Here is a 16,311-nt window from a genome sequence, read left to right as displayed (position 1 = left end):
CTATGGTATCTGCTTCAGATTAGGTAGGGCTTCAATAATTTTTAGGTCTTTTTATTGTCTTTATTATTACTATACTTGATTAAATGGGGGAGAGGTGTGATATAAAACAGGCAGGATTTTTACCCTTGCCATTCAGTTCAATCTCACTCTAGATTCTTTCCCTTGTGTTGAAAAAAACAAACTAGGGAAACAAAAGTGAATAAGAATTCATGTCGTACTTAAAGAGAACTAGATAGATAAATAAGCAATTACAGTTATTAAAATCCAGCATCCTTCAGATCAGCAGCTGTGGCTCACTGTATACTTAGTACTTTCAAAAATAGCATATAGTGCTTACTTGATCAATAATTTATTAATTAATTCAGTGAGATTATGAGCTGTAATTACAGTACAAACAGACACCTAGGGAAATTTAAAGAAAAAAGACAACTCACTATGAAAGGTCAAAGAAGTCTTTTATTTTTATTTTAATTCCAGTATAGTTAACATACAGTTTAATATTAGTTTCAGGTGTACAATATAGTGATTCACTTCCATATATCACCCACCCACACATCACTTCTTCATCCCCATCACCTATTCCCCCACCCCCCACCCACCCGACTCCCCTCTTGTAACCATCAGTGTGTTCTCTAGAGTTAAGAGTCTGTTTCTTGGTTTGCCTCTCTCTCTTTTTTTCCCCATTGTTTATTTCTTTTGTTTCTTAAGTTCCACATATGAGTGAAATCATACGGTATTTGTCTTTGACTGACTTATTTTGCTTAGCATAATACTCTAGCTCCATCCATGTTGTTTCAAATAGCACGATTTCATTCTTTTTATAGATGAATAATGTTCCATTGTATATATACACATCTTTTTTATCCATTCATTAGTCGATGGATACTTGGGCTACTTCCATAATTTAGCTATTGTGAATAATGCTGCTATAAACATACGGGTGTGTGTATCTGTTTGGATGAGTGTTTTTGCATTTTGGGGGTAAATACCCAGTAGTGTGATTACTGGATTGTAGGGTAGTTCTATTTTTAACTTTTTGAACCTCCATACTGTTTTCCAGAGTGGCTGCACCAGTTTGCATTCCCACCAACAGTGTAAAAGGGTTCCCCTTTCTCCACATCCTCGCCAACACCTGTTGTTTCTTGTGTTTTCAATTTTAGCCATTCTGACAGGTGTGAGGTGGTATCTCATTGTAGTTTTGATTTGTATTTCCCTGATGATGAGTGCTGTTGAGCATCTTTTCATGTCTGTTGGCCATCTGGTTGTCTTATTTGGAGAACTCTCTGTTCATGTCTTCTGCCTATTTCAATTGCATTATTTGTTTTTTGGGTGTTGAGTTGTATAACTTCTTTATATATTTTGGATACTAACCCTTTATCAGATAACTTCATTTGCAAACATCTCCCATTTGGTGGGTTGCCTTTTAGTTTTATTGATTATCCTTCTCTGTACAGAAGACTTTTTATTTTGATATAGTCCCAATGAGAGAAGTCTTCTAAAATGGCCTAAAGCTAAAGCTGAGGCTTAAAGTGAAATTAGAAATTGCAAGTGAGGATGAAGACTACAGACTTTCTCAGGAATTTTATATCCTACTATTTCAAGGAATAGCCATCGGAACACATTAAGCAAGAGAGGAAGAACCTGATTTATTTGGCAAACTGCCACTCTTTAGTGTGACTTGAGCAATGTGTAGCTCAGAGAGATTGGTGTGGGAAAACCGTCACCCCCAGTCATTTCTGTCCTGTTCTTCCTTCATTTTTTTCATAGAACTTACCACCTCTTGTTATACTATAAATGTTTTGTGTATTTGTTTATTGTCTGCCTTGGTCCTGGAGTGTAAGCTTCATGGAGGTGGCACATTTTACTGTTTTGGTTATTCCTGTATCTGCAGATCCTGGAGCAAAGGTCTGGCATATAGTAGACACTTAATAAATATTCAGTGAATGAAAATGAAAGATTAAGTAGGGATATGTTTATAGAAGATCTTAAATAGAGTATTTTGGGAAAAGTATCAGGATTGACTTGGGATGAGGGTGGAGGAAAGTGACAAGTCTTGAAAGTATCCCCTGGGTTTCTGACTGAACTGACTGAGTTCTTGGCTAATGACCAAATACGCAATTCAAGAATACGAGTTAAGTTTTTTTCATCTTTGAGAAGGTATGGGATGTTGAGTCATACCTTATGAGCCTCCCAGAATTGTAGGGAGGAATTCCCTCGCCTACCCAGAATTCACAAGGTACATCCCTCACATGGACAACAGCATTCTACATTCACTCTACCATGGGGAATAAAAGTGACTTTTCTTAACAGCTATGGAGCAGATTACCACACCTAATAAAATCCTACATTAATCATTTTCATTGCATAGAAGTCCAGAGTGGATGATTAAGGAATTCAAATACCCTGCCTCAGAACCATATAGTTGAAATGAAAAACACAGTTGTTGCAATTGAAAGTAACTGAGTCGACCACTGAATCCATCATTTGTCACTTGGCATGCTGTTCAAGAAATCAGTCTTTCTTTAGATGATCACCTCAGTGTCATTTCCCCACTAAAGAAATTTAATAGTGAGTAATCAAATGTATTCACTCTCAGTCATTGACATGAGTTTACAATTACTTCTTGGAATTGAGCGAGCCTCAGTGGGATATAAAAATTAGGCTAATCATATGGTGAATACTTACTTCATCCTGTGTTTGTTCCCACTAGGAACAGAAATTGTCTCGATAATTGTATGCAAATCCTTTCACCAGAATCATCTAAAGAAAATTATGTATTGCTACTCCTTTTCTAAAGAAAAGACAAAAGTAACGTTTTAAAATATCACTTTCAAATCAACCGAAATGAATGGTTTTGGCTTTGTGTATAAAAGCCAGATCCAAATTAATATTATTTACAGTACACAGTCTGGCATGTGAATGTAACAAACTGATATCAATATGTTGTGTAACACTTCTATGTGTTCTGTTGCTGGTGATTGCTTTCATGATTAATTAATGAGATCTGTTGGACTCAGACTTGAACATAGGGTAGAATAAATTAATTGGTCTTTTAAGAACCAGCATTCCGTGTGGAACATTGGCTATCCTCAACCAATGAACCAGCTTTTCAGGGTTAGCTGAGGATTTGTTTTTATAAACCAAAAGTATTTCTGTTTTTAGCATTTAGAATAGAGTTCTTTCTAAAATGGATTTCAAACTTCCTTTAATTCTGAATTTTTTGAGGCTTATTTCAGCCTTTGTTAATGACTCAAGATGGTTGCTATAAAGATTGATAATGAAAAGTGTAGAGCAATTTCCACGGATACCCTAAGGAGTGCTGAGATGTGCAAGGCTCTGGGCTCCTACAACTCATGACCTCCCTTGGCCCTGGTTTGGGAGTTTTGCATTTACCTGCCACATCATTTTCACATCTAAATGCATAAGTTAAGTAGTTTTCAGGCTGCTCTGATTCCATTGAATATTATTTACCATCAATTCAGAAGCCATCTCTAGAATGAAATAGAAGACATTGCTGAAATCTGAGTATTTTAGACTAACAGAAATGGCAGTCTTGTATGGTTCCACCCTGATGAATGAAAATTTCCTGGCTCTTCAGTGGACGAGTACAGAATAAGGGGGAAAGGATAGAGTTTGGAGAGAAGTGAGCACCTGACATTCTCCTTTCTTCCCATTTGTTTGAGAACTACTGTAGATTGGAGGAATTACTGCATTACACCTAGATTCATTTTAGTAGCCTCCTATTTGGCTTCCCTTTCCTCCTTTGAGTCCATCAGTATGAAAGCTAGTATTATGAAAGCAACTTTATAATCTGTCTCTTCTCTGCTCCAAAGCCTCCCGTATTTCCCTGTGGCCAGTAAAGTAAAATTTAACTTTGAGTTTTTAATTATTCAAACAAATTCGAGTGGCTTTTAGTCGCCAGGCACCCTTGTACCACAGTGAGGAACACAGAACTTGCCTCCGTGCCTGCGCTTGCCCTCTAGTGGGGGCAACAGACGATACACAAGATGAATACAACACATGGTACGTTAGGTGATGATGTTAGGGAGAAAATACCGCAGAGAAGGGAGTGTGACATCTCAGGGCAAGAGAGTTGACACGGCAGAGAATGAGATCGGGATGCCCTCCTTGAAGAGAGGGCAGGTGGGTAAAGACCTGACGGAGGTGAAAGGATGAGCCTCCCACGCCTGCCTTGGGGAGCGCACTCCAGGGCAAAGCCGGTGGGCGGAGAACAGAGCCGGTCAAGGGGGGTTGCCGGCAGTTTGCTGGCGGTTTGCTGGCGGTGTCTGAGAGCAAGCAAGCGGCAGATGAGGTCAGAGAGGTTGGGGGGGGGCGGTGCGGCCACGTGAAGGAGCAGCGAGCAGGCTGTGAGCTCTGAGTAGGATGGTCGGCTCGCTCGCAGCCCTGCTACCACCAGTCCAAAGGCGGCGAAGGCAGAGCAGGGACACCTGTCAGGAGATGGCTACAGAGTCCGGACAGGAGGGGGTGCTGGTTTGCACGTGGGTGGGGGCCGCAGTGGTGCTGGGCAAGCAGCGTCCACTTCTCCGTGTGCTTTGAGGATCGCACTGGCAGAACACGCTAACCTACTAGCTGCCCTCCTGAGAGGAAGAGGGACCTCCCCAACACAGCCTTGACCTTCCTTTCTGGCCTCATCTCCAGCTCTCCCTGTCCGCTAATGTGGGGTGCAAGAGCCCCTCCTCTTGAGAACGGAGGGCCTGCCACTTTCTGGGGTTACAGTTTGATGGAAACCACGTGGCTCACCTTGATCTCTGTCCCTTCATCCACGGGCGGGGGGATGATCAGACCTACTTCACAGGGCTGTCCTAAGGTCCAGCCGAATTGTCAGGTGATAATAAAGCTTAGTATGCTTATGAACCCACCACTCCAGCAAACCAGTCTCTTAACTATTAACAATCTATCAAGCATTCCTCAAGCTTCCCACCGCTCTGCCCTCGGCCCTTATGCTTGTCACCATCTCTGTCCATCAGACCCTCCCCATCCTCACCTGTCATTCTCTCTGCAGAGAAGTCCTCTCTCCCAGGGGCTCTATCCCTCCTCTCAACTCAACACTTTGCTTTCCCAAAGCGTTGCCATACGGAGTAAGTTTAACGTGCAAAATTAGGTCTTAAGTACTTTAAATGCTTAATATGAGACAAACATTATTTGGTTTGCCTGTTAATTCACAAATCTATATTTCAGTCTGCTTATAAAGATACAATGGTTGGAGTGCCTGGGTGGCTCAGTCGGTTGATCATCCGACTCTTGATTTTGGCTCAGGTCCTGATCTCAGGGTCCTGAGATCCAACCCTGCATCCAGCTCCACGCTTAGGGGGAGTCTGCTTGGGATTCTCTCCCTCTCCCTCTGTCCCTTCCTACCCTCCTAAAATGGATAAATAAATCTTAAAAAAAAAATACGATAGTTGCATTTAGTGCAAGTTCAAATTGTGAACTTTTATAGTGTGATATAAAAAAAACCAGATATAATCAGAACTGTGAATTTTATATAGTGTGATATTTAAAATTGATAAAATCTCAATTTAGGAGCAAATTAATAACCATATAGAAATCATGCCCGACATTTATTCTGAATAGGAAACTAGTCTTTAGATATTGGAGTTTAAAATTATGCAAAATTTTCAAGAATGCCTTTCTTGCATGAAAAGAGATGGTGGTCCACTATAAAAAGATATTGATAAATGGTCATAGTGCTGAGGAGATAAACAATTCTGGAGGCAAACTTGCAAAGATATCCAGTTTTTTCTTAGGGACTATTCAAAATCTACAGAGATGGTCTGTAGAACAACGGCTGCCTGTAGCAAGAGAGGAAATTGCGTTCCTCAAGCCTGTGTCAATCTAGCTTACTGGTTTGGGTGACAAAGGAGGTGGCTGCCAGGCCTTATCACCAGAAGTCACTTGACATCTGAAATCCAAGTGGAAAAGTATGTGCTTCTTCAGGACATCAAAAAAGATGCAACTGCCCTCTGAAAACAGGATTAAAGGACCACCAGTAGAACGGATTGATCCTCGTCCTCCATATCCCTTAAGTTTCATGGATCACCAAGTAGAGTCGTCCTTCCCCTGTCACCTCACCTGGATTATTTCAATATGGCCTCCGAACAGGTTTTCCCATTTCCTGTTACTTTCATCCCCTGTATTTCCCACACCTCAATTGAATGGTCACTCTACAGCACATTTGTCATTCTCTTCCTGAAGTCCTTAAGGAATAAAGACCAAATTCTGTGATATGAGAGAAAGCCTTAGTGACACGACCTTTTCCTGCTTATGTCTGCTGCCTGTGGAGCCCTTCCTGCAGTCCACACCAAATCTGTCCATATTCTCCTTGTTCTTCCAAACACGAGATAAACTGAAGTGTTTGAGGTTCCTGGATGTGACCTACTATGCTGCTTCTCACTGCCAAGCCTTGTAACATTCTGACTCCTGTCTGTGAAATTGCCACTAATTCATTCATGCATTCAGATAACTCTTTGCTGAGCATCCACTGAGCACCTACTGGACAAAGAAGGACTGAGCACAGAAATAGTCCCTACCTTCATGGAGCCTACAGCATAGTGGAGGGCTAAGACACTAATCAGATCATCATTCAAGTATACAGTTAGAAACTAAAAAAAAATGTACAGAAAACTGTAAGAGCTTGAAGAGCAAAGAGGGGAAAGCGATCTAGTCGGGGGTAAGTAATGTTTGCAATTTGTTCTGACAGATGAAGGAAAGCAAAAGTTGAAGGAAGGAGTTTTTTTTTAAGGGAACAGTAGCTTTGTGCAAAGGCACTGAGGTAGAGAGATGCAAGGTACCTTCTAGAACATCTGAGAAGGGCAGTGTTGCTGGAGGATAGAAAACAGACATTAATGGTCTAAAATGATACTGGAGGGCGCCTGGGTGGCTCAGATGGTTGAGCGTCTGCCTTCGGCTCAGGTCATGATCCTAGGGTCCTGGGATCGAGTCCTGCATCGGGCTCCCTGCTCCTTGGGAGCCTGCTTCTCCCTCTGCCTCTCTCTCTGTCTCTCATGAATAAATAAATAAAATCTTTAAAAAAATAAAATAAAATAAAATAAAATGATACTGGAAAGAGGGAGGAGACGAATATGATTTGGGTATGTATCAGAGAAGAGTAAGAAAATACAGGGCACTGCAAGGAAGTCCATAGAGATTCTATCTACAAAAATCAATCTAGTATGGAAACAAGTGATTATATAAATTAATAGGTTCAGCCGTTCTTTGTATTGAAATAAAATTCTCCTGTGGCTTGGTTCTAGAAAAGCCCAAGAGAATGAAGAAAAACATGGTGTTAGGGCACGCCTGGAGGGAGGTGCTCAGAGCCTTGAACCTGTGGCAGATGGTTGAAAATACTTGCCGTATGCCTGTATTCATGAGGGTTAGGCTCAGTTGCAACTAACAGAAACTTTAAAGATTTAGATTACCAAATTTACCTGTAAGACGGCATCTGAATTAAATATGCACACTGGAGTGTCGGGTTCAGGAAACAGTAAATGTTCTTGTCAGAAAATACGAGAGGCTTTAGGGAAAATCCAGGACCCAGAATGACCATCTTTAAGGATGGATTTTCTGTTTTTACTGTTGATTGTAGACAAGGGAAAACTCAAGACATTCCATCTTGTATCAGGTTTGCATGTTTGGCCTCAAACTGTATCAGTTAGAAGATCTTTGTTTATTTTCACTATGCCCTTCTTGAACTGTGCAGAGAACAAATGCTGTAGTCCCGGCTGCCGATAATTTTAACCGCACTACAAGGTTAGTTACTCCTGTGTGCTGAGACCTTGGAGTCCAGACAGGAGCCTTTGAACACGTTATTTTGGTGCTAAGCTGCTTTGGAAAGAGTCCAAACTAAATGGTTGCTAAATGTGTTCGGCAGTTCCAGCATGGTGCCATTCAATGAGTGAGGGTTCCAGAACCTCATTCCTCTCTAAGACTGAGGTTAATGCAGCACGGAGTATACTTCCAGGTACACACAGTGTCTGGGATGCCGGGAACCGTGCCCAGACCAGAGACACCAATAGTGTTGCGGTGGGTACCTGCATGGCAGCTCAGAAGGTTGGCGGGAGGGCTTGTACTTGGCTGCTGTGTCCCTTTGCTGCTTCTTTTGAAGCTCATCAACAACCCCCCCTTGCTCATGGAACAGACCCAGTCCCCTCCTTTCCACACTGGTACCCACCACCACAGCCTTGATGTTTCTCCACCCCGTGCTTCTCATACTGGTTCCCACGACCTAGGAGTTTCTCCATCCCATATTCATCATAATGGCGCACCCTTCATCTCATTACTTCGTTATCATGATGAGACTCCTTGATAACGTCTACACTCTCACCTCTTCTCATCTTCTCCTCAATTTCTCAGCCGTCTGAAATATGACTTCTGTATCCAGCACTGCACAGTGAGCTCCTGTGAACGCACCAGTGGACTTCTAAGTAAGAAGCACTATGAGCGTGCTTCGGTCTTTATCCAAGTGAAGTTTTTTAACAGCTTATCGATAACTCCCCTCTGAAATTCTATCCACTCTGACATAAATTTCTCCTGATTCTCCTCCTGCGCCTCTGTGTACAGATAGTTGAATCAAATAACTCTTGAAAGAGAGAACATCAAATAAATAAAACCCAGCTTGTGTTGGTAGCAGCCACATCTCTGGATGGTACTGTTCATCCAAAAGAGGTCATTCCCCATGGATGATAGAAACATCGTTGCTGTGCATGGATGCAGTCATTCAGTACAGCTTACATCACTGCGATCAATTATCAGCATAATTGATAATGTCATTACATGGTATAAAAACATTTTAAACAGTATTTGTATTATAACTGATACTGTTCTTTAATAACAATGAAAAGCCTTTGATTACTTATTGTAATACAGTAATGTGATTTTGTCCATGATATGCTCTCACCACTATTCTAATAAAATTATTTTGGTTGTTTATACAGTACTGTAATTTGTGTAATGGTTAGTTACTTAGTAAGTGACTAGATAGTTAATTCCTTGCAGAGACAAGAATCATGTCTTTATCTTGGCAAACCTTAAAGGATCTTGGATGTAGTAGGTTTTCAATAAATTATATTGAATTAAAATGTTAGGCAGCTTTTTAAAGTCAAAGCGAGACTGAAAAGATCCTGTATGGTAGTAAAGTCTCCATTAGTCTTGTGATATGCACCTAACACACAGTATTCGTGGCCAACAATATCTTACAGATTTTCTAATAACTAGGAGATACAAATCATAGCCGGATGTAGAATTAGTATGACATGACTTGTGATTTTCTAGTTTATATAACAGCCAAGTTACGTAGCCATAGATTCAACAGCAGTATTTTCTCCAAGTCACAATATATTCCCAACTATCCTAGCAAATAAATAAGACACACACATCCGAGTAGCAATGAAGAAGACAGCATATGAAAATCAAACATAGCCTATAGAAGAATCCCAGCTTCCGACCTATAACTGCATGTGCTTTGCACCACATCGGAAAGATGCCATTTATTTCTGACTATGATTAATGGTTCTTCTTAGGCAGCCAACTTTCTTTGCCATTTAACAAAGATTGTGTCCTAAGGTTTTGTCTTATTTCAATTCTAGTGCCGTTTGTAAATCTGACAAATCAGATAACGAAATGTTCAATTTGAACTATAGTTTATTCTTTATATAGTTTATAGTTTATATTATAGAATTATAGTTTTGTTTATGAGTGTGAATCTTGAAATATCTCTTATGCAACTGGGAACATACATGAATTTCATCCGAAGGTTTGTGGCTGTACATTCTGTAAAGGTCCTATAGGCAGGAAAATAACAACCTGGATGTCTAGTAGTGATGTGAAGCCTGATAGCCACATGATGCCAAAAACAAAAATAAAAATAAAAAGGAAATATATAAAGAACCACACCAGCTGTGAACTGATCCCAGGGCGCAGGATGACTACTTTGGTGTGTGTGGTCGGTATTTATCATCTTTTACGACATGCAAAAAAAAAAAAAAATCAAATGAAATGTCTTTGAATTATTTTGGTATGACACTAAATAAAAGGAGAAAGAGGGAGAGTAAGATGTCAATTGGAATTTTTTAAAAGAATATGTTGAGGTATCAAAAATGAATATAAACGAACACTGCCTCGCTTCCTATTGGAGAGCAAGTCCCTGTAACAGAATAGATGAGGCATGAGCATGTACGTTAAGAGAGCACTCAGGCCATCCTGTTACATAGGTGTCAGACCCCAAACAGGGGAAGAGTAATGGGCTTGGGGTGGGGGCCGAGGGGAATCTAGGTAAGATCCGAAAAGATGGTTACCGGCATGCGTTACAAAAGGGAAGACTAAATGGAGCACTGGATAGACCAGAATAATTACAGGGTAATTAACATGCCCTCTGTCTTCCTCTTTGGGGAATTTTTTTTTCAGTTAGATAGAAATGAATCCTGACTGCCACAGTATTTCATTTGGCAGGATATCAGGTAATTTATATTTCAAATATGATCTCATCATCAGTTCCATCTGTTGGTATTAACCAAGCATCCGTAATGTTTGAAACTCTGACTTGTAGAAAATATACCTGAAAATCAGAATCCTTGAATTTGAGAGACTCATACCAATCAGAAACCTGAATAAATGCCCTCTTATCTTGCAAGTGCTGTGTATTCATTTTAAGTCTTCACTTTTAATCCACCTGGTTCTACACTCTGACTCCAGGGACCAAGGGAGGGAGAAACCACCATCAGCTGCCATAGGATGAGCTCAAATCACTGTTAGACCTTCTTTAAAGAGGATGAGCATATTTTTTTTTATGCTAAGCCCCAAGTAGAAAAAATCACTGGCTACCAGGCTCTGATTGTAACCAGTTCTTATTTATTGGCTATTCATAATTTCAAAGACTTTTCCCTTCTTCTTGCATGCAATTGAAAACTGAGCTAGAAAAAGCAAGATTTCAGGACAGTGTTGGCATGAAGAAACACTCCAGGGGCTGTGTTCCTAAGTTTGCCCCAGCTTCCTTAACCCAGACACTGACCTCCCTTCCCTTCTGTGCTGGTGAATACAGAGGGATGTGGACCAACAGCAGGGCACAGATCACCCCATTCTCTGGAAGGCTGTCTCCAGCTAATGAACACTCCCTTTTTCAGCAAGCTTGGATGAGCCTTCTCAACCTTCAGGACCTGGTGCAAGTTCTTCCTCCTCTTTCTCATGTCCCAGCCAGGCAAATTTAACCAAACCTTCCCCTGGGCCAACACTGGACATTGAGTACAGCTAGCATCACAGTGTCTTCAACTGAGCTGCATTTGTTTATTTGAATGTCTTTCTCCTCTACTAGATCATGAGTTTGAATGCCTGGTGCCTCACCTAGTAGCCCTTCAATTCACCCGCAATCCATATCATCCCCCTGCTAAGAGACAAAGAGTTAAATAATGCCTTCTCCCCAGAAAGGGGGGTGAGGGTTGGGGGAAAAAATAATGATGCCTCCTCCATTCACAATAATGGGTCCTCAATAAATACCGTTGCATTGGTTTTTAATATCATCTTTTCCATAGCTGAACCCAGACATGTCGTTACTGCCTTGCTCAGTTGATCAAAATTAATTCTGTCCAGTGAGTAGAATTAACAAAAAGAATTTATCAAATTCTTATTGACTAGAGGTGGTACTGAATTTGGTTTTTGGTTTATTTCATCAAAAATATGTCTAAAGCAATGTAATGTTCTCTAGTAGAGGGATTTTGAGAGCTTATTCAAGGCATGGTGTTCTTCCTTCATTCGAGCAATATTTTTTTTATTTATTTATTTGAAAGAGAGAGAATGAGAGAGAGAGAGAGCACATGAGAAGGGGGAGGGTCAGAGGGAGAAGCAGACTCCCTGCCGAGCAGGGAGCCCAATGCGCGACTCGATCCCGGGACTCCAGGATCATGACCTGAGCCGAAGGCAGTTGCTTAACCAACTGAGCCACCCAGGTGCCTCTCGAGCAATATTTTTTAAGGGGTGTTGCCCCAAGAAGAGAAAGCAAAACCCACTCAGATCTTTAAGTTTCTAAGCATTTATTGTATATTTGCAGCATAAAAATGTTGACATAGACTCAGTGCCTGCATAAGTTATTAAGGAGGAGGAGTGAAAGTATGTTTTTAGTAACCCTTCTGGATTTTTTTCCCCACTAGGGTACTCAATACTTCAAGCTATTATGGAAAAAGCAGGACAAAATGGTTGGCATGTCAGCGCTATATGTGTGGAAAATTTTAATGATGTCAGCTATAGGCAACTTCTAGAAGAACTCGACAGACGACAAGAGAAGAAATTTGTAATAGACTGTGAGATAGAGAGGCTTCAAAACATATTAGAACAGGTAAGTCCTGGATTTTATATTATTATTACCATAGACCTTCTACAAAAAGTTGACTTTTGATTTACTTTTTTCCCATCAATATTTTCTCCAAACCATTTAGTCTGAAGTGCAGAGTTCAGGAATTTTCATTCCATGATTCATCTCTAAGACTAAATCATAATCCTTTATCACCAAAGGCCATTTTGGCTCGTAGGTCTCAGTGCACTGAGGAGCACGATTTCTCACACATTTTAAAGACTTACCATAGCAAGGACCTTTTGTGAATCACCAAGAGCTCTTGGCCTCCTACGTTCATAAACATTAATTTTGAAGATTAATTGAAGATTAATGCCATCTAGAATCTTAGAAAGTTTTAGTATTCATGACTCTGTGCCTTTTCTAACCTTCAGAAAAATAGCTACACGAGAACTAATAACATGAAATAGTAAAGCAATGAAATAAAAGAAAGTTAAATGGCGCACTGTGCATAGCATATCTTCTTCTAGATGTTTTCAGTGCATTACCACTACAGTGAAAATGGTTTTCAACTCTTTTCACAAATGAAGACTCCTTTGATAAATCTTTCAATAGTCGTTGATTTGATTTGAAGCAGACAGGAAAAGGTAAAATTGAGCTTTGTTATTGTGTTAAATGATAGGAAAATATCATCAAATAATGGGTAACATTTGCCTTCCTCCTGACCCTACATCTCCCGATCAGCTTCAAGCTATATTTGGCCAAAATTGCAGTGAATGATTGCCACCTAGTGGTTTCAGAAATGTATGCTCCTGCTGACCTACGGTGAGCCGTTCTGGCTAAGGCAATATTGTCGCATGATGTCTTGTTGGTTACTTTGCTACATATAGTTTGCATAATAATATGATGTGATTTGTAGTAGTAAACTTAGAAATTCGTAGATTTATTTATAACAATAACTTAAGTACTCAAATAGAAAAAGCAAAACCGAAATATGTTTCAGAGATTCCTCCTTCATATCAAAGGGCCCTAAACTAGATGCCTTTCAGTTTCCCTCCTCAACTATATCAGAATTTGTAAAAGTTAAAAGTGAAAAAGCATGCGGTATTTCTTTTTCAAGGTCTGGTGAAGCCAATCTATACTGTAAGAGGAAACGATAGTATTCACTTCCTGTTAAGTTTTCATAGAAGAAAAAAACTTGATTGAAGAAATATATTTATATTATATTGGAAGACATTCATTATAAACCTGTATGCCACTCAGCTTTATCCCTGAGGGACTCCAAAAAAATAAGTTTGCAACTATTCAAGCAAGGTATATAGAATTTTTAAGCGTGTATTTATGGAATCCAAGAAAAAACTTTTGTACTTTCTTAAGCAAGACAGTCACTTCAGCTCAAACTCTGTTCTCCCTCCCTCTCACTCCCACCCCTGTGTTGAGAGTTGAGTTGTTTGATGTGAACAGCTGAAGCTTTGTAAATACCTCCTCATGAATCCCACAGAGCAGTCAATTCTGAGAACTGCCCAGATTGCCAAGTTCCTGTCAGAGGGCGAGGAAGGCTCAGAAAGACCCTCCACTTACCACCTGTGCCTAAAAGACTGTCTGGAGAAGGCAGTGGAATGCCTACAGCACACTGACCCATTTCAGAGGCTTAGCTAGTTTCTAAGAGGAAAATCGGCGTGCCCCCGTGCTTTGGATAAACTCTAATAACAAGCCTTAAAGAAAATCTTGCTTAGGGGAACAAGACAGCGTTTTTTGTCATCTCAAAAATATTGTTTTTATATTCTTAGCCTTATTGAGATATGACTAACATACGATGTTGTGTAAGTTTCATGTGACAGTATGGTAATTTGATACACTAATGTATTGTGAAGTGTTTACCATAGCAGGGCTGGTGAATGAACAATTCTGTCCCTTCACATGGGTACCATTTTTGATTGGGGGGGGGGGGATGAGAATATTTAAGATCTGCTCTCCTAACAACTTTCAGATATATAATACGGTATTGTTAACTATGGTCACCGTGCTGTACAATAGATCCCCAGAACTTAGAAAACTGAGTGTCTACTTTTTCTGTGTCTCTTCTTGCTGGATTCTAAAAGGTTTCTTTTCTCTCATGACTGCATAGTAATAATGAGACTTTGTCCCTTTAAAATGCCTCTCAAGGATAAACCTAATCAATTGTACAGTGTCTCCTGTATTATGAGAACATAATATACTCTAAATTGTCCTATAAAATTTTCCCTAAGAAAAGATGTTTTCTGATCCTTAATATGATTTTTTTTTACTACCGATACTTTAATTCCTTGTAGCTTTAAGCCAAATCATTTTTAATGTTTCTTGGTTTTACTCTTGACTCATCCAAACACAAGAGCTAATCCAAACTGTGTCAAGAGTTTCTACATGTACTTTAATACCCCCATATTTCTGCAGCCTCTTTAATAATTTGAGGTAACAGTGGAAAACAATTGCAGAGAATCAACCAATGCCTTTTTTAAAAAAGTAAAATGCTAAATAATCTTGATCAGAAAAATGCTTTTGAAATGAAGTAGCTATCTTTCAGAAGATGGTGAAGTTAATATAATGAAGATAAGGGGATGTGTTAGTAGATTATAGAAAGATGAGCATGCTTAATATTGGCATGTGACCAATAACTGCTTTGTGGATATTATAATTCGTATAATTTTTTAAAAACATAATGGAAATGGCTCCCACAATTTTCTCTTAAAATCTGTGAATGGACAACTGTGTTTAGAGAACCACTTCATCTTCTGCACATGTTTTCCAAATTATTTTTATGTCACAAACTAATTAGTTCTTATAAATGTATTACTGTTTATTTTTTTAGCATCGCTTTTCTTTAATCACTGCCCAGAAGAGTTACAGGATGTATCTGAAATTTCAAATTAATTACAATTAGTTGTTTTAAGAATTTTACATTATCTTTTTAACTTAATTATAAAAATTCTAAGGCAGTAGATCTCAAACAATAGTAGGCTTAAGAATCACCTGGGGTGAGGTGTCAGCTTTGCTAAAAATGCAGGATTTTGTCCGTATCTTTAGATAGTTTGCTTGAAAAAGTCTGTCCTGGGACCCAAAACACTACCATAAGAACAAAATTGTAACTAGAAATCTATGATAAGGACAACAACAAAACTAAGATGTTTATTAAAGCTAAAGTTCTTTCTATAAAGGGTGAGTAAATTAATGTTTCATATCTATACTTTTAAATGTGTGCTATATTTTTTTGAGTTTCAATGGGCTTATTTTTTAATGTTTCAAGTTTTTGTTTAAATTGTAGTTAGTTAACATATAGTGCAGTATAGTTTCCAGAGTAGAATTTAGTGATTCATCACTTATATATAACACCCAGTGCTCATCCCAAGTGCCCTCCCTAATGCCTGTCACCCCTCCAGCCCATCCCCTTCCTACTTCCCTCCAGCAACCCTCAGTTTGTTCTCTATAGTTAAGAGTCTATTTTATGCGCTGCCTTCCTCTCTCTTTTTTTTCTTTCCCTTATGTTCCTCTGTTTTGTTTCTTAAATTCCCATATGAGTGAGATCATATGGTATTTGTCTTTCTCTGACTGCCTTATCTCACTTAACATTATACTCTCTAGCTCCATCCATGCTGTTGCACATGGCAAGATTTCATTCTTTTTTGAGACTGAGTAATAGTCCTGTGTGTGTGTGTGTGTGTGTGTGTGTGTGTGTGTGTGTGTGTGTACCACATCTTCTTTATCCATTCTTCAGTCAATGGACACTTAGGCTGAATCCATAGTTTGACTATTGTAGATAATGCTCTGTAAACATCAGGCTGCATATATTCTTTTGAGTCAATCTCTTTGTATCCTTTGGGCAAATACCTGTAGTACAATTGCTGGGTCGTATGGTAGCTCTATTTTTAACTTTTTGATGAACCTCCACACTGTTTTCCAGAGTGGCTGCACCAGCTTGCATTCCCACCAACAGTGTAGGAGGGTTCCCCTTTCTCCACAACCTCGCCAACATCTGTTGT

The 16,311-nt window shown here is 39.5% G+C and overlaps 1 protein-coding gene across 3 annotated transcripts in view; it reads left to right on the top strand.

Moving 5' to 3' along the window:
* The window catches only part of GRIA4 (glutamate ionotropic receptor AMPA type subunit 4), a 367,043-nt gene that overhangs the window by 247,309 nt on the left and 103,423 nt on the right, over positions 1-16,311 (top strand). For all 3 annotated transcript variants that reach the window (XM_021696567.1, XM_021696568.1, XM_021696569.1), the window contains exon 4: positions 12,156-12,340. In XM_021696567.1, the coding sequence (XP_021552242.1) occupies positions 12,156-12,340 (185 nt within the window). The remainder of the gene's footprint in view (positions 1-12,155; positions 12,341-16,311) is intronic.

The sequence above is a fragment of the Neomonachus schauinslandi genome, chromosome 11 (genome assembly GCF_002201575.2).
Source record: "Neomonachus schauinslandi chromosome 11, ASM220157v2, whole genome shotgun sequence".
Taxonomy (NCBI): Eukaryota; Metazoa; Chordata; class Mammalia; order Carnivora; family Phocidae; genus Neomonachus; species Neomonachus schauinslandi.
Note: the sequence above shows the minus strand (reverse complement) of the source record. Positions and strands in the feature narration are given on the sequence as shown.